At 45.2% G+C, this 21,499-nt stretch overlaps 1 protein-coding gene across 6 annotated transcripts in view; it reads left to right on the forward strand.

Moving 5' to 3' along the window:
* The window catches only part of MRO (maestro), a 71,062-nt gene extending 63,426 nt beyond the window's left edge, over window positions 1-7,636 (forward strand). For 5 of the 6 annotated variants that reach the window (XM_087869801.1, XM_087869798.1, XM_087869799.1 and 2 more), the window contains 3 exons: window positions 2,345-2,500; window positions 3,330-3,437; window positions 3,791-7,636. In XM_087869801.1, coding sequence (XP_087725927.1) covers window positions 2,345-2,500; window positions 3,330-3,437; window positions 3,791-3,844 — 318 coding nt within the window. In that variant the 3' untranslated portion in view covers window positions 3,845-7,636. The remainder of the gene's footprint in view (window positions 1-2,344; window positions 2,501-3,329; window positions 3,438-3,790) is intronic. The other variant, XM_087869803.1, reaches the window with a different exon arrangement.
* The last annotated feature ends 13,863 nt before the right edge of the window (window positions 7,637-21,499 follow it).

Consider the following 21,499-nt stretch of genomic DNA (forward strand, 5'->3'; position numbering starts at 1 on the left):
GAGGGCTAGTATCATACATGGGGTCATGGAAGACATGTAAAGAAGGAGTTTTTGTTGTTATAGAGAAGTGAATACATACATGCCAATGATGAAGATGGTGATGGAGATGAGGGTGAAGATGATGGTAACAGTGCCAGCATGTGCTCAGTGCTCTGTTATGAATGTGACGATAGCAGTTGTTAGCATTTAGTGCGCCTGTACTGTGTGCCAGGCACGGTGCTGGGCAGTTTTCATGGGTTATCTCACAGAATCTCCTCAATAACCCTGTAAAGTAGGCACTATTATTATCTTCACTTTATAAATGAGGAAACCAAGGCACAGAGAGGTTAGGTGACTTGCCCGAGATTCACAGAGCCAGTAAGCGGATATGAACCCAGGCCCTCTGACTACAGGACCTGCACTCTTCACTGCCTGGTGACAAGGCAGGCTAAGTAAAAGTGCACGGATATGTTGTTTGCTCTGAACCTGTGGGGACTCTGAGATACCTTCCTTTCAGGCTGACCAGTTAGCCTGCTGCAGTTACACACACACACACACACACACACACACACACACACACACACACGCACACACCCTCTAACAGAGAAATAATACCTGTAGAACAGGAAACAGACATTGTATTTCCTCACAAAGCACCTTGCGTGAGTTCCCCACACTGAGTTCCCCAGATAGACCTGTACCACATGAGAGGAAGAGAAACCTCGAAATGATGAAACTTGTAGTTCATATAGGAACGTCTGGCCCATCTGCCTCTCCCACTCAGAGAGATGGAGAGACCTTTGCTCGGGAATGCAAACCAGCCATCTCTGTGGGTAGCGGGGAGAGGAAGGTCTCTACTTTACCTCCGTGAAACGTAAACAAGTGTCTCCAGGAAGATGTCTAAATCTCTCTGCACGTGCTGTCTTAATTTCCAGGACTTGTTTGCAATCACTGTTTTATACCCAGATGACTGTAATTTTTTACCAGGAAGCCCTGGTTGTATAGTAACCTGGAAATACTCATGGAGAGCTGTTCCCTGACGGTGTATATCTAGGACAGCCCTCTTGACTGCCCGTCTTACGCTGCGCTCCCTTGGGCGTGTGCTCCCTGTCAGATGACTGTCAGGCCCTAGCAGGCCAGGCACCCCTCTTATGTGTCTCATACATCTTATAGCAGTAGGGTAGTATTGAAATGAATTACACACACGCGTGCACACACATTGGTAGAACAATGAAGAAAGTACAACACTAAAGCAATTTGTGTAAGTGTCCCACATGCTAAAAAATATTTTTCAATCTTTCACGAAACGATCAGTGGTCTTTGGCCTTGCTGAGGGTCTATGACCCCTAGTCCTAGGTGCTCCTTGCCCCTGGAGAGGCCCAGCCCAGCTCTGTTCCTTCTGGTTTGCCTGGAGATTTCATGGGACCAGGAAACACTGATATAAAATTCCTTCACCAACAGTCACGAGGCTGGGTGCTACCTGGTTCCTTGTCACCTGACAGAGTGACTCTGACTGAGTCACTGAAATGCCCTGAGCCTTGGTGTCCTCATCAGGAAAGGGAGAAACTTGGACCAGACCTCTCACCTTGGAGACAAGAAAGGACTGAACCCACTGAGACACACTCAGAGACAAATCAGCCAGCCGTACTAAAAGCTGGGAGAGTTGGCAGGTGGTGAGGGAAGAAACGATTGTTATTTCTACTGCAGAAGGGAGAAACTCAGACCAGAAGTGAAGAGAGATGCCTTTGTAGAAACACTGGAAATAATCAACAGGAGATGGGCCAAATGAATTACAGTGCAGCCACCCCAAATTCCTTTAGATAGAGACATGGAAAGAGCTCCCAGATAAATTGTTTGGTGAAAAATCAAAGTATGTAACAGTGGGATGGTGTGATTCCGTTTGTGTAAAAATGTGAGAAAGGACTATAGAATACATATTTTATTCTTTTTCTTCTTAATTTTTTTGGAAGGATACACACAAAATTTATAACTTTGTTCATTCATGGGAGGGAAATTTAGCAGCAGGCAGAAAGGGGTAGGAAGGAGACTTACTTTTGTTAATAAAACGATTTGGTTATTTTGAATTTTGAACATACAAACGTATTCTATCTCCAAAACATTAAATAATAAATAACAGAGCTGGGAAGCTGGGATTAGCACAACGATCCCCCCGCCTAATTGTCTTGTCCTCTGGAGAAGATGGTCGTTGAAGACTCAGCCCGTCTCCTCTCTGTCCCCCACCTCAGCCAGCTAAGTGCTTTAGACTGGATCTGGTGACAAAGAACGATGATAGTGATGTTCTCTGATGCAGTGGCCTTTTGGTAAGGACCTGGGTTTTGTTGTTTTGTCCACCGGGGACCCACAGGAGAATGACAACCTGAGATATTCAGCCTTCATCTTGTTTGGGCAATTGGCAGCCTTCGCTGGGCGGAAATGGAAGACATTTTTCACCAGCCAGGTCAAGCAGACTCAAGATTCCCTCCTAATACATTTACAGGACAGAAATCCCCAGGTTGCCAAGGTAAGTCTGTGACTCTCCCACTGACCCATGAGAGCTCTGGGCCATTCCTAACAGGGGCTATGGTGCTGCCCTGTTGCTTTGAGCCACTAGACCTCCCGTTCCTGCCGGTTCCACAAGGACACTCAACAGCGTATCCACATGGATCCTTGGAAAGGTGCCTGCTCAGTGTGTCATCTCTCTCTGAGCAAGCGTGCTATTTTCCATTTGCTCCTGCCCCACCTGCCCAATCCAACACCTGCCGACGCTAGATAAACTCAGGTTCTGGAGCGTGGCGGGCAGGGAGGCATGGGCTAATGCAGTAGCCCACAGAATGAGGACATTAATTCATGCCAGGTAGCTTCTGTCACTGTGTAGACTTCCCACCCCTGGCTTCTCATCCCCTATAGAGCTTTTGTTTTATTCTTAGAGAAAATATGTCTTAACGGTAGGATCCACGTCAGGCCTGCTTTGGAGTGGGTATTTTTCAAAACCACTGGGAGCAAGAGGTCCACCAAACCACTTGTCTTTTTTTAATTAGTGCACACAAGAGGGAGACAGTGACAGAGAGAGAGGGAATTTGGAAATATAGGAATCCAGAGCTACTTCTGATGGGACAATAACCAGTGGTAAAGTGAGATATACAGTGATGCCTGCCCCACCAGGCCCAACTTACAGACATGGTCATTTTAGAAGCAAAATCCTTTCAGGTTGCCATCTTCAAACTTCCGGAAGTCACTTCCATATCCTTAGAGGCCTCCAGACCACAGATTGGGTGCAGTGCTCTTCCTCACTTCGATTCTAGAACTCTCTAACGTTTTTGACAATAAGATGGTAATATTATTTTTCTCAGGCTTGCAAAACAACATTTCGAGCCTGTTCTCCGTATCTGAAAGAAAGAAAGGAAAACAGCTTCCAGACTGAAGAAGATCAAAGGAACCCTAAACTCTGCCGGCAGCTGGTGAGTGAGAGAGGAGAGAATTCTCCCAGAGGTCCCTGCCCTCCTGGTGTCAACCCAGCAGGTGGCCAGGCACACTCGGGAGTTACTCCCCATAAGTGACTCTGGCCAATTGTGTTTCGATTGTAACTGACCCATCATGCAATGTAAGTGACAGACGCCCGGGGGACTGTGCACCAAGTCTGTTGGCACTTCCGGCGTAGATCATTAGATGAGCGCAGGCCGTGGTCTCCGCCTCCGAGAATCTGAAGGTTGATCGTCCTCACGCTCTGTGTTTGACAACTGTCTACTCGTTGTAGAGTCAAGGCGGTGTGTTGAACCCGTCCCTCACGTGCGCTTTTGCTGATTTCTTTCAGAGCCACTATCATCCAGAGCTCCTGCAGTTCTTCTATGCAAATAAGATTCTGTAAACACAGAGCAGCAGGGAAATTGTTCCAGAGCACCTTGCTGGGGGGCTGACAGTCCCCCTCTTTTAACTCTTCGGATGCTTCTGCTTGCCTCTTGGGATTGTAATAGAAAACGGGATGCTGGGAGAACAATTGATGGCAATTGCATGGAATTGTATGATTCTGTCCGGAGTAAATTCTAAATTGCTTTTATGTATCTCACTTCCTCCCCATACAAATTTGATGAGAAGGTACCCGTTTTGTTTCAAACAGTGAAAGCATATGTAGATTCAGTCTTAGTGCCCAGCTTTTTCCTTCGTAAGTTCATCTCTGTCATCTCTCTTGTATATTTTTATCTTATTTTTAATTCCTGAGGTTTAGGAGAATATTACCTTAAGTATTTTTTTTAATCTGCCATTGATACTTTGCAATCTGTTATGGACACCTTTTATTGGCAAGATCTATTTAAAGTTGGCCCGGGGACCAAGAAGGGGGTTTGGAGAGTATCTTTAGCTTCTCATAACCTTCAACAGTCGTTGCCTCCAAGATCATTCCAAACACCAACTAATAAAGAGGAAAAAAAAATCTGTAAAGCATGTGTTGAAAAACCTCAGGCTAATAGTAATGAATGTATAAGTAACATTTATGGAGCATGTTTATTGGACACTAATTATTTAATACTTACAACAACCCTGTGAGAAAGTACTATTATTATCCTCATTTTCCAGATGAGAAAACTAAGGCACAGGGAAATTAAGTAGCTTGCCCCAGATGACCCGGTTAGTAATGGAGCTGGAATCCAAGCCCGGACCACCTGACTTCTGGACCCTACATTCAATCGCCATGTGATTCTGCGTCAATGTGGGATAATTGACAGATGGCTAGAAACGTGAAAAAAAAAAACAAATTTTAAAAAACCCCTCAGCTTCTGCTCTATTTAACTCAGTTAACTTCTGCTTTTATATGTACTAAGTACACATTTTTATTAATTTAATTTGTGATTTAAGTATACATTTTTACTTGTCACCTCTTGGCTAATAATGTCAATTTTTTGGTGATCAATTCTAGTTCTATGAGAGGTCACGTGGCTCATGTAAAAAGTTTCAAGAAAAACCTCAGTCCCTCCCACCTTCTTTCCAACCAGTTTGCCTCCCAAGCTTCTCCTATAGAAATTCTGATATTATCACCCAACTTGGCATTCAGGCCATATAGGACGACTGTGTCCAGTTGGGGAAATGGAAAACACAAGAGGGTCATAAATGGTGCAGAGGGATCTTAATGTCGTTCTGAAAACCGGGAACTCAATCTTCTGCTCTAGCTCTCCCAAGATAGGACTGTGTAACACAGAAGAGGGGTGTCTCCTAGGGGAGACAAGAATGTGGCAGATGGCAGAAGAGGGAGCAGGAGCCAGACCTGAATGGGTTTTCTTTCTTCCTGTGTTGAAGCTGGGGTACACGACCAGGGGCTCTTGGGAGTGACGAAGGCTCTGGAGCAGGTGGGATGGTTCTGAGCTGAGAGCCCTCGCCCTTCCCAGATGTTGGCCAGTTTGAAACGGGTGCAAGGTCCCTTTAGAAGCTGGTGCAGCTCTATTAAGTAATCAGTGAGTGGCCTGAGAAACGATTGCATTTTGCCAGCATTCGGAAAAGGTGGAGGTGGAGTGGGGCAGGCAGGTTCTGTGCCCTAGAGTAGAGTCATCTATGGACTTAATGCCCCTTAGTTGAATAAAATTGTGGAAGATGCTATTGAATTGACTTGAAGATTTGTGGTAGACTCTTACTTGGGTGGCCTCCAATGAATCATGCCTCCTGGTCTTCATGCCCTTTTGTAGACCTCTCTCGTTGCATGTGGGCTGGCTTCGTGACCCACTTTCACCATGAGAATGTGCAGAAAATACCACTCTGCCGATTTTAGGCTGCTCTTTAAGAGCCCTGGCAGCTTCCTTTTTTGTGCTCCAGGTGAAGCCGGCAGCCATGTAAGAAGCCAGATTACCAAAGAAGAATGTCTGAGGTCGCCATTTTGGAGGGAAGACCAAGCTAACTGCGTGGAATGCCATGTGAGGAGAGCTGAAGAACCCAATTCTCAATCAAGTCTGAGGTCCAGACATGTGACCCAAGTTGGCTGTTCCAGCCAGACCCCGGCTGTGCAAGCAACCCAGCCGGCACCAGCTATCTCCATGAAGCCCATCCCAAATCGCAAAATTGTAAGCAAGTTGAGTGAATGATTGTTGTTTTAAATCACTAACTTCTGGGATAGTTCGTCACTCAGCAATAAATAACCAAAAGATGTTCCTTATCATTAATTTTGTCATTTGGCCAGTTTTGTTTTGCTCTTTATAAGTCCTCTTTGAGTTTAAACTATATTTCGAGAAAGTTATCATGGAATTCCGTGGTGAGAGTGAGGGATGCCTTGCTTTGGTACCACAAGCCCTGCCTTGTTTTCCTTTTTTTATCTCACTGTGTGTATCACAGCACCCAGCACATAGCAGATGATCAAGAAACATTTGCTGAATGACTAAATAGTTGCAAATTATAGTGGGAACAGAGTCCAAACTCGTTTGCTACTCTGGGCTCTCAGCCATGGGCTCACACTCTTCCTTTCCAGCTTTTTCTTCTGTTACTCTTTTTGCTTTAGCCAAGTTTGGCTCCTCTCTCTTCTTTAAACACTTCTTGGTCTCTTAGCCTCCTTTGCCTTTGCTCGGTCTGTTCCTTTTGCTTTGAATTCCCTCCCTGCCCAGCCATGCGTACTCACAGGCACACCCACACACATATTTCTCCTGTCTCTTATCCGTACTCTAAGACTCATCAGTGCCTGATGCCCTCAATCAGGAAAGAGCTCAAATCTCTGAATTCTCTGAACATTCTAGCAGTCTCATGCCACTCAACATGTTTTATCTCATTTGAAAATGTTCACCTACATGTCTTTTTCCTCCCTGGTTCGAGTGAAGCTGCTGAAGGAAGGATCCTATCTCGTATTGCTTTGTATCTCTCATGTGACCTCCAAGGTATTCAGTAAGTGCTTAGTAAATAAATATGGACTGGGGAGAAAAAAGTCAGAAATCATCTGAAGCTACTCCTCCTTGGGAGAAGCCCATTTTGTCAAATGAGGGCCATCCTTTCTCTCCTTTTAACCAATCTGCAGGTGACTTTTAGGCTTGTGTACTTAAAGTATCCCTTTCCTCATAAGATGCCTGTTAATTTGCCATTCTAAAGGTAATGCTTTGACATTTCTTACTTTTAAACACTAGATATGCAACAGTTGAGTGAATTAAAGACCGAAAAAGGAACGTTCAAGTGCTACCATGCTAAGTGCTCAGGGTAGAGACCCACATGAAACTCGGTCCCTGCTTTCCAGTTGCCCACATAATGGGCTTTTCTTAAAGGGAAGGAAAATGGAGGGAAAGACAAAGAAGGAAGTTGAGAATCTGACAGGTAGGTAATCAGTACTGGTACTCGCTGTGAACAGAATCCAGTGGAATTCCAGTCCATAGAGTTGAGTTATAAAAAGCAAGAGCGTGTTTTACAAAGAGAGAAATAGCAGCTGTGTGGGACAGCTAGCAGATAGTGCTAGAAATAAGGCAAATATGTATTTGTGCTTTCCTGCATTTTTCAAGTTTTCTGCAATAAGCATGTATTACTTTTGTAATCATAGAACACATGCAAAAATGCTCTTTCAAATAAAAATGAAGTGTTCATTGGTGTGTGGAGTGGTGTGCTTTGGAAAGCCTGGGATGGTTATTGCTCACTCTCGGTAGTATGTGTTTGCCTTTGTCCTTTTGTGACATTTTTGTTTCAGCCTATTGTTGACAAATAAAATGACTTATGGTTGATTCAGTATTTATGCTACTGAATTTACATTCTTTTCGTATGACCATAGTAGAATAAGTCTTTTGTTCCTGTATTTATTTATGTGTTAAATGCTCTTAGAAAAACCTTGAGTTCTAGAGAAACTCAGTGCATCCCAGTTTACTGAAGAGAGATGGTTTGATATTACAAAGGTCCCTTTAAATGATCAAGTTAAGCAGACTCCCAAGCCTGATATATAAGATTCTTCATAATGGACACCAACTTATGATTTCCCTTGGCTCTTCCTAAATTCCTACTACCTGGAATGCTTCAACCTCCATTTGATTGCTTCTCTCCACCATTCCCTTGGCTGATTCCAAGTGTCCTTCTTTTTCAGAGGTAGAGCAGAGCAATTGGGAAGATAGGGCCTGGAACTAAGTCCTCCTCATTGTGAATCTGGCTTTGCCACCTACTGGCATAACCTTGGGTAAGGCAGCCTGCCAAGCCTCAGTTTGCTGCTCAGTGAAATGGACATAATAATCCCAACCATAGAGTTGGCGTGCTACAAAGATTCAATTGTATAACATCGAACAATTTCATAGTGCGTGGCACCTAGAAGATGCTCAGGAAATGTTAGTTCATTTTGCTCCTGACCCCCAGTCAGTTCTCCAGGTCCTGTTTCTTCTCTTCTTGATGCTGCCCAGGTCTTCAGCGAGGTCCGTTCTGGCTCTCAGTATGGGATCCGAGTGTCATCTTGATCCTCCCCAATGAATGATTGTAGTCCGAGGGTCAGCTCTGCCTCTTGTTCCTCCCCGGGTCCCCAGGACTGTAGCTTTGAGCCTTGCCCACCATGGGTGTTCGATAAAGAATGACTGAATTTATGGAGTCACAAATATTGGTGCCTTGATCAAGCATGAAACTGGTACCTCGTGGTCAGCTTTAGAATGGCCCAATACATTTTAATAAGAATGAGAATCATAACTGCATGAGAACAGCAAGTTGTTCTTTCCCAGTGCACTCCTGTAGGGGTGTCCTGAGCATTCAGAGCAGGACCAGGAGCTTTTCATGCTCCAGAGCTGGCTTAAATGCGCTCTGTTCATTCTGTCCGCACAGCCCCAGTGGCTCCGTTAATAATTCTGTGTTGTATCTTCTGGGCGATCTCCTGTTAATAATTAACACCCCACCTTCTGTTTCTGAGTGTGATTACTGTAATCATGTTCCTTTCAAGCTAATGAATTTCCTGCAGCACTTTGCAAATGTTAACTAGGTAATAGCCCAAATGTCTCCCCGCAAGAAGAAAATGTTTTTCAGAAATGTAGATCAGAGAGTTGAAATGCCTTTCCTAAGCCATGCTGCTCGAGGCACATGCCTCTGCCCGGGCGAAAATGCGATCAGAAATCCAATGCTTTTTGACATGCTCGCTCGGCCCGACTGCGTCGGCAGGTGTAGCTTCCTTGGGGAAGGAAAGAAGCCCAGTCCCAAAGGTGACGTCACGTGTGCTGGAAGGACGTGGGAGCTGGTGTCAGAAGACCTGGCTTTGTGCCAGTTATCTTCATCAAGTCACATAACCTCTCAGAGCCTCAGGGTTTTCATCTGCAAAATGGGAGGAAGAACGTATCGCCGAAGATCCCGTGATGGTGAAACGAGACAGTGGGCGTAAACCGTACAGTGTTACTCCGTGATGAGGTGTGTGCTTACGTGCGCAGTGGCCACTCCTCCGTGGAGCCGATTTATACGAGGGGAAGAATGGGAAGAAGGAAATACAGGATTAACACAGACCCCGATTTAAAAGTAATAGACAACCAATATTAAAAATCTTAAAAATATAAAATCAGTGAAATAAGGTACGATACGTTCTTCTATATCTGGATGCTTCTCCAGTTAACAAGTACCCCTGTCACAATGTGAAATAGGATCAGTTTACAAGTTTAACATGTATCTATTTTGTATAATTTAGTTACACCCAAAGGTGTTTGATAAGCTCTGATGAGTAGCATTCAAAAATTGCAGAAAACCTGGCACTCTTTCTTCAGACGACTCTAACATTGGGATCACATTTAACTCAAGGTAGTTATGACTCTGTTAGGGAAAAACGAAAATCTTGATCTGTTTGGATTTAAAACTGCCAGTGACAGTTTATTTACCAGCCCTTTACAAGCCTGAGGAGAGTAAACCCAGGGATCTGAGATTTTCTGACCAGCAAGAAAATCTACACCATGCGCAGAGTCCAAGATTAAATGACCTCAAAGCAAATGAGCTCATTTTATGACTTTAGTGAGCAGATTCAGTTTCATAAACAAAAGTCGTATGACTTAAGAGAGCAAACACAATTTACTGTATTAAACAGGGGTTACTTGTTTGTAAGTGTTGCTTCTCATTAACTATCAGTAAACAAAGAAAGTATTTTATCATGAAGGTAATGGAATATGCACCGTTAAGTCTGTTTAATCTTAAAAGACCTTTGCCCTATCTGGATCTGTGTTTATACTTCAACCTAACTCTTGGTTAACCTCCTTGCTCTTACCTTTCCCAAGAAAAGGAAAGGGGCAGGCCCAGCATTTTGGATTTCACATGACTTTTGATTAAATCTGATTTAAACTTACGTGTCACTAAATGAAGTCTACCTGAGAAATCAAAGCCTGGTATCTTCTGGCTTCCTCCATGTTGGCTCAGGACTCTCTCCACCTCTCTTCAAGGAAGGCCCTTCTCTTCTTAGACTAGAATGGGGAAGAGTCTGCGGGGGAGGATGGGTTATGCTCTCTCTAAGAGGCATCCAGATCTTACCCTCTCTGCTTCTAAGTGTTTTTAGAGCTGGAGACTGTGGTGTGGCCAGCGGCGGGCAGCCCATGGCAAAGGGCTCAACTTTCAGGGTTTCTTTCCCTCTTAGAGTTCTTTAGTAAGATCATTAATGGTGATCTCTCTCAACTAATGAAAGCCACAGTCAGTAAATTTTTTTTTCATGGATGGGCATAAAACAACCATTAAAAATAAACCAAAAAAATTTTTAAAAAGCCCAAACTGACAACCCCCTTGCCCCGTTTCCAGCTCACTCAGCTGCTCTCCTTCTGGCCCCTCCCTGGCCCCACTGAGTGGAATACATGCAGCTTAGTGATCTGTGATATCCTGTAGGAAAACACGGTGGGCAGGGCCTCATAGGTAGTTTACTGTAGGGCAGGGGTTGGCAAGGATGGGATTCTCCTGCTAGGTATGTGTGGTGAGGTGATGGAAATTATTTCTGGCCTCAAAGCTTAACTCCTCCCTCCCCATGATGAACGTAGCCACCCCCAGGGGCCCCGCCAGGCACCCTTCCCTGCTCTTCTGAATACGGCCCTTTCACTTGAGGTAAGCTCTGTCGGGGAACATCAGTCATTCCGCTGAGCCTTCACACCTTTCTGCTGGGTTATTAGCTGTAGCCCATCACCTCTTACAGCAGCTTTGAAAGCTGCCTCAAGAATTCCAAGCGCCTCCTGCTGCCCTGCCCTTTCTAAAACTATCTGACGGCGTAGCTTGTACCAGCTGGGGCCCAAAGTCTGCAAGGAAGGCAAGTGTGGTCAACCAGGATCACTGTCCCCTGCCCCTTGAGCCATCAGACTCTTTTCTAACCAGATTGAAACCTATTGCTTTGCTTAACTTCTCTGACACTTCAACACTGCCAAATGCCATTAATTCCAAAAACCTGTGGAGTGTGTGTGTGTGTCTGTGTGCGTGTGTGTGCATGCAAAGTATGTTTGGGCAACACAGAGAGAAAAACTCTTCCAAAGACATACCACTTACCAAGGAACCTGGCTTTCAAAGAGTGCTGGGAAGTTCAATGGAGCTATGTATAAACAACCTCCATCCCACCACAACAGAGAGCCCAATATAGCCAGGGTTTTTGTTTGTTTGTTTTGTTTTTTCTGTTTTTTCCCCTGAGGCACTTGAGATTTGACAACTAACCTTTGGGCTCTGGGGATAGATCCCTTCTCTGATCCATCATTACAGTCTTAAGAATTCAGGGCCCTTAAAATGTTGGGTAATCGTTCTTTCTGATGGCTGAGTAATATTCCATTGTATATATGGACCACATCTTCTTAATCCAGTCATCTGTTGAAGGGCATCTCGGCCCCTTCCACGATTTAGCTCTTGTGGACAATGCTGCTATGAACATTGGGGTGCATATGGCCCTTCTCTTCACTACATCTGTATCTTTGGGGTAAACACCCAGTAGTGCAATGGCTGGATCATAGGGTAGCTCAATTTTTAACTTTTTAAGGGATCTCCACACTGTTTTCCAGAGTGGCTGTATCAACTTTCATTCCCACCAACAATGTAGGAGGGATCCCCTTTCTCCACATCCTCTCCAACATTTGTTGTTTCCTGCCTTGTCAATTTTTACCATTCTAACTGGCGTAAGGTGGTATCTCAAGGTGGTTTTGATTTGCATCAACATGGACGGGACTGGAGGAGATCATGCTAAGTGAAATAAGTCAAGCAGAGAAAGATAATTATGATATGGTTTCACTCATTTATGGAACATAAGAAATAGGAAGATCGATAGGAGAAGGAAGGGAAGAATGAAGGGGGGGCAAACAGAAGGGGGAATGAACCATGAGAGACTGTGGACTCTGGGAAACAAACTGAGGGCTTCAGAGGGGAGAGGGCTGGGGGAATGGGATAGGCCGGTGATGGGTAGTAAGGAGGGCACATATTGCATGGTGCACTGGGTGTTATACGCAACTAATGAATCATCGATCACTACATCAAAAACTAAGGATGTGCTGTATGGTGACTAACATAACATAATAAAATTATTATTAAAAAAAAAAAAGAGAATTCAGGGCTCTTAGAGACCAGCCAGGTCCTTCGCATTCCTTCGATCTCTTCAAGAAGGTGTTCTCTATTGAGATCCTCCCATTTTTCCCTGGGACTAGCACTTGGAAGTGCTGCCCGACAGCGTCCGCTTCCCCACCAGCCTGGCGTAATGGCTGCTCTGGGGTGTTCCCGGGAGGAGAGGTGCCCTGTGCGGGGTTATGGCTAACGGACATGTCAGCAGGCAGCCTCAGCGGAACAGGGAGGAAGGCACGTGTGAAGCACGCCTCACTTCTCTGTATGGCTCTACGACACCCCTTCTTCCTTCCTTCTTCTCACAGTCCTGCTCACCAGGGGCCCTCGGTCCTGCATGTAAGTACCCCTTGCAGCCCCTCAGCCTGCTGTCTGAGACCACGGACCCAGGCAGAGAATTTGTAGGGGTCCCCTGCTTAGCAGCAGGTGGTGGCAGCAGCCCCATATGAATTTGAATTTGCTTTTCTTGCCCTGGCCTTGACTCCTCTCTGCTATGATCAATAACTAATCATTCCATATCGTATTTTGTGAGGACCCTGTTCTCTCTGACCTCCAAGGAGTCTGAGTTGTCAGATCAACGATCCATGAGTGGTGTTTGTGTGATAGTACCCTTCCCAGGGATATTCGCATGTGTTCTGGGCCTCTGGTATGTGCTGTCCTATATGGTGGCCGCCAGTCAGACATAGGGCAACTGAACACCTTAATTACAGTCCATCTGAATTAAGATGTGCTATACATGTAAAACCTCCTGGATTTCAAACACCTACTATGAAAAAAAGAATGTAAACTGTCTCATCTCAATAATGTTTTACATTGATTACACTTTCAATGACCATATTTTAGATACATTGAGTTAAATAAAAGATATTTTCCAAAATAAATTCCATTGGCTTCTTTTTACTGTCTCTTAGCATGGCTTCTAGGAAATGGACAATGATCTGTATGGGTTGCGTCTGTGGCTCACCTTCTCTTTCTCTTGGATCGTGCTGCCCTAGTATATGCTTTAAAGCCAGGTAGGTAGGGAGAGGTTTTGAGCCTGGGATTCCCCAGAAAGCACATTTTGGGGATGGTCACCTGCTCTCTCTAAGAGTAAAGCTTGCTCTGATGGTATTGAGTGGGTTTGGGTTAACGCAGCAGCCTCCTGCATGATAACCTATGAGGCCCGCGAGGAGGGCGGAAGTGACAGAGGGAAGTAAGCCATAGGCAGGGGCAAAAATTCCTGAACCTGGAGGAGCCCACTGTAGTCCTGGCTCACGGTGGCCCTCCTCCGCTGGGAGCTGAGGCTGGGACGCCATGGAGAGGTCCGAAAACTCAATCTGTCCCTCTGTCTCTGGGGAAATACCAACTAAGTCATTTTGGCATCTGGGTGGTGAAGAGCCAGGCTGGGGCATCACTGCCCTTGGCAACAGCTCTGTGACCTTGGACAAGTCACTGGGGCTCATTTTGCTGATGTCAAATCCGGGGAGGTGTTACTACAGGACCCCCTCTGGTCCCGCACCCATTATTCTCTTACCCATCACAGGTTCGACACCTTGGTGGTGTCCCCCAGAGTGACGAATCACCCCAGTCTGCCTGGGACTGCCTCTGACCAGTTTCCTGGCTTAGAGGACTTTCAGGACTAACCTGGGACAGTCAGGGTCACCCTGCCTCCAAGGGCTGAGCTGGGACTCGAAAGTAAATAGCTGCTAACTGGCGCAGTGTGGGGGAGGTGGGCAAGGGGGGCGGTGCATGGGAGGAGGTTAGTGGAGGAGTGGGGGGAATGAGACCACCACCGCTTTTGTCTTCCCTCAGCTTCCCCTGGAGCAGCAACTGCCCCTGGGAAGGGGCACAGGCGTGGGGAGAGATTGGATGGGTCAGTGTTCTGGGCAATGCATTTATTCCCACGCCTCTCTCCACCCTCAGGCAGGTGCTTAGATCTGCCCGAGGCTCGGCCTCTGAGGAGCCTACAAGAAACAGAATATCTGCTCCTATAACCTCCCTCCCAACAGGATCATTTTAGACTCCAGCCTATCACAGGCACGTGTGAAAATGATCACCCTCACTGTAAAAAAAAAAAAAAAAAAAAAAAAAAAAAAAAAAAAAAGTAGGAACGTCTCTCAGCTTTGTCTCCTTAAATAGTACATTTTCCCCATTCTGTTTCCACAGTACCCAGGGGGCACAGCCCCCGTGCACGTCAATCCCTGCCGCTGGTACAGGCTGCATGCTGAGTTCCCAGCGTCCTGGGCAGAGTGTGATGTGGGGGAGTGCTTTCCAGAGGCTTCTCGGCGCCCGCCCGGCCGTTTGGAGTCGCTCAGAGTGTTGGTTAAAACGGCACATTCTTGGAAATTCTGAATGAGTGGGTCAGAGGTGGGACCTGGGAGTCTGAGAGCATCACAGGTGAGTCTGATGTGGTGTGAGAGCACGCTCAGCCTGACCAAACATTAGAATCACCCGGAGTGTCTTAAAAACCCAGGTGACCGGCCACATTGCAGACCTATTGAGTTAGACTTTCTAGGGGGAAGACCCCGGCATCAGTGTTTTTACAAAGCTCTTCTGGTGCTTTTAAAGATATAAGAAGGTGTTGATGAAGACATTATACAAACTGAAATAAACCAGAAATAAAAAGGCAATTACTGTATCATTCCACTTATGTGAGTTACCTGGAGTAGTCAGTTTCATAAGGGTGGCCCGGGTGGGGGGGGGTGGAGAGGGAAATGGGGAGCCAGTGTTTAATGGGGAGAGAACTTCAGTTTGGGAAGATGGAAAGTCCTGGAGATGGATGGTGGCGATGTTGCTCAACGGTGTGAATGCGCTTAACGCCGCTGAACTGTATGCTTAAAAATGGTTAAAATGGTAAATTTTATACTATGTGCATTTTACTGCAATTTAGAAAAGGGAGTGTTGAGTAAAACATGACTTTCTCTTCCTTATCCCCTCATTCTCTTTCCCATAAAAATCATATCACCAGTTTATTGAGTATCCTTCCAGGCACATTCTATGTATCTATAAACACATATGAATATATATCTGTATACATCTACCTACTTCTGTTCATATGGAAACATTACACTGTACGACCCACTACGTTTTATCCAACATAAAACCTTGAAGAGACTTTCCTATTAGAACATAGTAAACAGCCTCATTACCAAAAGAAATTCATGGTGTTCTGTGGGTGGTTGTACTATGATTTATTTAACCAGTCTCCTAATGATGAACATCGAGGAGTTCCCTCCTCTTCTGTTACTACAAACTGTGTTGCAATATACATCCTTGTCATTGCATCCATGTACAAGCATATCTATAGAAGAAATACTTGGAAGTTGAATTGTTGGGTGAAAGTATCCATGCACTTCAAATTTTGACAGATATTGCCAAGTTACTCTTTGTAGAGGCTGTACCAGTTGGCCCTGTGCGCAACGGACAGGGAAGTGTCTGTTTGTCCAGTTGCTCACTGCCATGATGAATTATCAGACTTTTGGTCTCTGCCAGTGTCATAGTGAAAAATGACATCTCTGTGCAGTTTTATTTTGCATTTCTCTTAGGTGTGAGACGGAGCATCTTTCTAAGGGTTAATGGACACATCAAGGTGAAGTGGTCGGCTAGTAAGGGAACTATCTTTGGTGGGCAAGGCATTGAAGATCTCTCCAGGCACCCTGAGCAGGCAGCTCTTTATCTACATAAAGGCCAGGCCATCTCCGATCCAGGAGGGAGGGTGGACCTTCTGGTGAACTGGACAGCACCCTGTTAGGTCTTCACGGATGAGAATAGACCACCTAAGACAAAGGGACACCTTTTGCCCAATCTGATCTTTATCACCGGCCTGGGGGGAGGCACCTTCTTAGTGAGGAGTCCATCTGGCCCTGAGATGATTGTAGGACAGGGTGTTGGAGAGTTCCCTCCTCAGAGCCGAATGTTGGGGTAGAAGCCCAATGTATCGATTGCAAAGGAGGAAGCTTGGCGCTATAAGTTGGGAGCATTACATCTTGGCAACTTCTCCAAGTTCTCCGTAGAGATCAGCAATCCACATGAAAAAGGGCATGAACTTGTCTTTCAAGCAGTGAGCAGAGGAATGTGGGTGTCTGTGGGCTCATACGGGAGAGGAGGGCAGGCTGAGACCCAGGAGCCTGCTGCGCGTGAGGATGCAAGGTACAAGAACACCAGTGTGGGTGTGAAGCGGGGACAGGACGGCAAGGGCGGTGCTACCTTCACGACCGCTGGTAGTTCAGCTCCCGGAACATCTCAGGACCCGGCTCTGCACACACAGCAAGGGGAGACTGCTCAGCCAGCCCCACTCCAGCCGGCGGCGGGTGGTACTTCCCTCGGGCAGGGGGAGTAAACCAATGCTGCTCAGTGACCAGAGGAGGGCGACAACGTCCTGCGTTTGACCCTGTAAGAGCTATTCTTTGCTCTGGGCAAAGAATGGTTTAGGATTTCTAGGCCAGCTGCAAGTTTTTGTTCTGCCGCTGCATGGGGGCGGGGAGGAGGGCAGGTATCGCTCTTCACAGCACCGGCAGGAAATGTCTTTCTTTCGTGTCTCCAGACTTTCAAGAATTTGTTGAAGCCTTTTGATGTGCTTCGTGGGGAACTGTCCGTGGGTCACTCTGCCTTGTTATATGGAAGCCACAGGTGCACCTCGGGACTGATGAGGTACCCCTGCCCTGTGCACACACACCCCCCACCCCCGACCTGGACTGCTCCTCGGAAAACACCTCTCTCTGTTTTCTGGGGCTGACTCGTTCGCCTCCCTCTGCAGAGCCCCTTTCCCTTTGTTGGTTTTTTAGTGATAATACTCATATAACATGGAACTCAGCATTGAGATCATTTTAAAGCGTACAATCCAGTGGCATTCAGTACATTCACCACATTATATTATCACCATCACTACCTCCTCCCTCTCGGCCCCTGGGAACCACTAACCTATGTTCTGTCTCTATGGATTCACCTATTCTGGACATTTTCTATAAATAGAATCGTGCTATATATATACACACACACATGGTCTTTTGTGTCTGGCTTCCGCTCAGCATAGCGTTTTTGTGGTTCATCAACGATGCTGTAGCATCGTTATGACTTTGTGAAATTACTATCTGTTAAGCGGAGCAAAGGGTGCCCTGGTGAGCGCCAGTGTGCCAGACCACAGGAGAAACTGAAAGAGAGCAGGTGATCACTCACAGGTCCCGGAGGAAGTACACAGCACACCTCCAGGGGCCATACGAGGAGGTCGAGGCAGCGTGCAGAGAAGGGGCCTCCATTAGGGTCTGTGGGTGGAGCGCTTTGGGGGTTCCTGAGCTAGGGCTGGATTGCTCAATTTAACCCCCAGCGCATGATTTTGGGAAGCCCCATGGGGAGCTCATCTAAGAGCTACATAAGGCTCGCAGGAACTGCGAGGCGGGAGAGACTGCTGATCCCAAAGGCTGTTGCAGAAGTCCTATCTGGAACTTTCACGTGCTTGTGACTCTGTGGGCTGCTATCAAGTGCACGTGCTTGAGTGAGGAGGCTAGTGTCGGTCTGAGGTCCTCGAAGGATGCCTGGCCAAACAAAATGTATGCCAAGGCCGCAATGCCATGGCGTAGTTTAGCAAAACTCTTGACAAGCGTGCATGAGGACTTCATTCGTTTTTACGGCTGGGTACTAGTCCGTTGCATGGGGGTACCATAGGTGGTTTACCCATTCATCTGTGGATGAGTATTTAGGTTGTTTCCATTTTTTGGCCATTGTGAATAATGCTGCAATGGACGTTGGTGTTATAAGTATCTGAGACCCTGCTTTCCATCTTTTGGATATATACCTAGGAGTGCCGTTGCCGAGTTAACCGAGTAATTCTCTGTTTAGATTTTTGAGGAATTGCCCAGCTATTTTCCAAAGTGGCCTTATCATTTTACATTCTTACCAACAATGTATGAGAGTCCCAATGTCTCCACATCTTCATCAACATTTGTCCTTTTTTGTATTGTTATTGTTACTATCGGTCACTTTATTATTTTATCTGTCCTAGTGGGGGTGAAGTGGCGTGCTGTTGTGGCCCTGATAACATTTCCCTAATGATGACTGGTGGGGAGCATTACTTCACGTGCTGGTTTCATTCATTTGTATATCGTCTTTAGAAAATTGTCTGTTCAAGTCTTTTGCCCATTTTTAAAATATTGGGTTGGTTGTGTTTTTGTTGTTGAATTTTAAGAGTTGTTTATATATTCTAGATAGTAGAAACTTATCTGATACATGAGTCACACATATTTTCTCCTGTTCTATGGGTTGTCTTTTCACTTTCTTGGTAGATGCATAAAAGTTTTTAATTTTGATGATATCCAATTTACTTTTTTCTTTTGTTGCTGTGTTTGGTGTCACATCTAAGAAACCACTGTTAAATTCAAGGTAATGAAAACATTAGCCCTTATGTTTTCTTCTAGCAGTTTTATTGTTTTAGTAATTACAGTCAGGCTTTTGATCCATTTTTTTTTTTAAGATTTATTTATTAGACAGAGAGAGACAGCCAGCGAGAGAGGGAACACAAGCAGGGGGAGTGGGAGAGGAAGAAGCAGGCTCACAGTGGAGGAGCCTGATGTAGGGCTCGATCCCATAACGCCGGGATCACGCCCTGAGCCGAAGGCAGACGCTTAACCACTGTGCCACTCAGGCGCCCCCTTTGATCCATTTTTTAAAAGTGTTATCTCAGGAACACCTGGGTGGCTCAGTAGGTTAAGTGTCCAACTCTTAATTTTGGCTCGGGTCAAGATCTCAGGGTTGTGAGGTTGAGCGCCCATGTTGAGCGTGGAGCCTGCTTAAGATTCTCTTTCTCCTTCTCCCTCTGCCTCCCTCCCCCCATCCCCCACTGCTTGCGCTTGTGTGCTCTCTCGCTCTCTCTCTAAAAGATAAATTAATTAAATAAAATAAAAGTGTTATCCCTGTGGGGTTTTTTAATTGAGGTATCGTTGACATGTAAATTATGTTAATTTCAGATATAATGTGATGATTCAATATTTGTACTTTTGATCCATTTTAAGTTAATGTTTATATATGGAGTGAGATAAGGGTCCAGGTTTATTCTTTTGTATGTGGATATCCAGTTGTCACAACACCATCTGTTGAAGAGATTATTCTTTCCCCTGAATGGTTTGGCATCCTAGTTGAAAACCAGTAGACCATCAGTGTATGGTTTCTAGACTCTTAATTCTACCCCATTCTCTTTGTTTTTAAGCCTGCCCGGACTGTTTGGGAATAAGGTGCTTTTCTTCGTTTCTCCAACCCCTCGGCACTCTTCTTAGTTACTGCTCCTGATGCTTTCTTTTCATTCACCATGTGATCCCCTCCAAACCTTAGCCTAAGATTCTGCAGGGTCAGTGTTTATGAAGACAATTCTCCTTCTGACCTGATCTCTCAGTTCTCAAGCCTCCTCTCTTATGGTAATCTTCCCCAACCTACCACAGCTACCTGCTTCCACTGCTATTCCCTTGACCTTGTCCTCACCAATAACTCCACTCTCCATAATCATAGTTTCAGAAACCCCAGACTCCAGCCACCACCCCATATTTATCAGAGAATTGTAAATTAAAACCGTGAGACACCACTCCACACTTAATAGAATGGTTAAAATCCCAAACACTAACAACACCAAATGCCAATGAGTCTGTTAGGCAACAGGAACTTTCTTTCTTTTTTTTTTTTTTTAAGATTTTATTTATTTATTTGACAGAGATAGAGACAGCCAGTGAGAGAGGGAACACAAGCAGGGGGAGTGGGAGAGGAAGAAGCAGGCTCATAGCGGAGGATCCTGATGTGAGGCTCAATCCCATAACGCCGGGATCACGCCCTGAGCCGAAGGCAGACGCTTAAGGACTATGCCACCCAGGCGCCCCAACAGGAACTTTCATTCATTGATGATGAAAGCGCAAAATCATTCACCACTTTGGAAGACAATTTGGCAGTTTCTTATAAAACTAAACATAGTCTTATCATATGACCCAGCAATCACACTCTTAAGTATTTATCCGTATAAGTTGAAAACATATGTCTATACAAAAACATGCACAGAAATGTTTATAGAAGTTTTACTCATGATCACCAGAAAGTGGAAGGAACCAAGATGTCCTTTAGTAGGTGAATGAATGAATAAACTGTTGCCTTCAGAAGAAGGAATATTAATCAGCAATAAAAAGAAACAAGCTATCAAGCCGCAGAAAGACATAGAGGAACCCTAAATGCATATCACTCAGAAAACACAGGCAGTCTGAAAAGCCACATACTGCATGACACCAAATATATGACGTCGGGAAAAGGCAAAACTATGGATCAGAAACTTGAGGGGAGGAAGGGAGAGATGACGAGGCGGAGCACGGGGGATTTTTAGGGCAGTGGAGGGATTCTGTATGAGACTGTAATGGCGATACATGTCCTTATACATTTGTCAAAACCCAGAGAACTGTACAAAACAAAGAATGAATCTAATGTCAATTATGGATTTTGGTTAATAGTAATGTGCCAACATTGATTCATCGACTTTAACAAACGTGCCACACCAGTGTAAGAGGTTAACGATAGGAGAGACTGAAGGGGAGAGAAGAGAGTGTGGGGGAACTTCAGTTCTTTTGTAAACTTAAAACTGCTCTAAGAAATAGTTCAGTTAAAAAAAATTTAAAATCTCAACAGCAGTGCCCCCGGTGGCTCCGTTGGTTAAGCATCAGACTCTTGATTTCAGCTCAGGTCTTGATCTCAGGGTTGTGCTTAAGCCCTGTGTTTGCTCCATGCCCAGCGTGGAGCAAAAAACAAAACAAAACAAAACATCAACAACAAAAATTCAACAGAAAAAAAAATTTTGTCTGAAGATGTTGAAAGGTAAGATTAACCCTGAAAACTGCCTCATCTCCAGAGATCTTGTTGTAAGAAAATAAATAATCATTTATTACTTTTAATTGGTCTTCACTTGCCTGCAGTTGCGAACATCCTAATTCGTGTATAAATATAATTAGCCCATTTTATACATAGGTAAACTGAGGCTAGGAGAGACTCAACTGCTTGTCCAAGAATACACAGCTAGATGGTGGTATGGCTGGACTTCACACCTGGTTTTCCTAACTCCCAATGCTCCATAGTCTTTCAA

The sequence above is a fragment of the Ursus americanus genome, chromosome 19, assembly GCF_024610735.1.
Source record: "Ursus americanus isolate L20-20 chromosome 19, mUrsAme1.1.p, whole genome shotgun sequence".
In the NCBI taxonomy this organism is placed as follows: Eukaryota; Metazoa; Chordata; class Mammalia; order Carnivora; family Ursidae; genus Ursus; species Ursus americanus.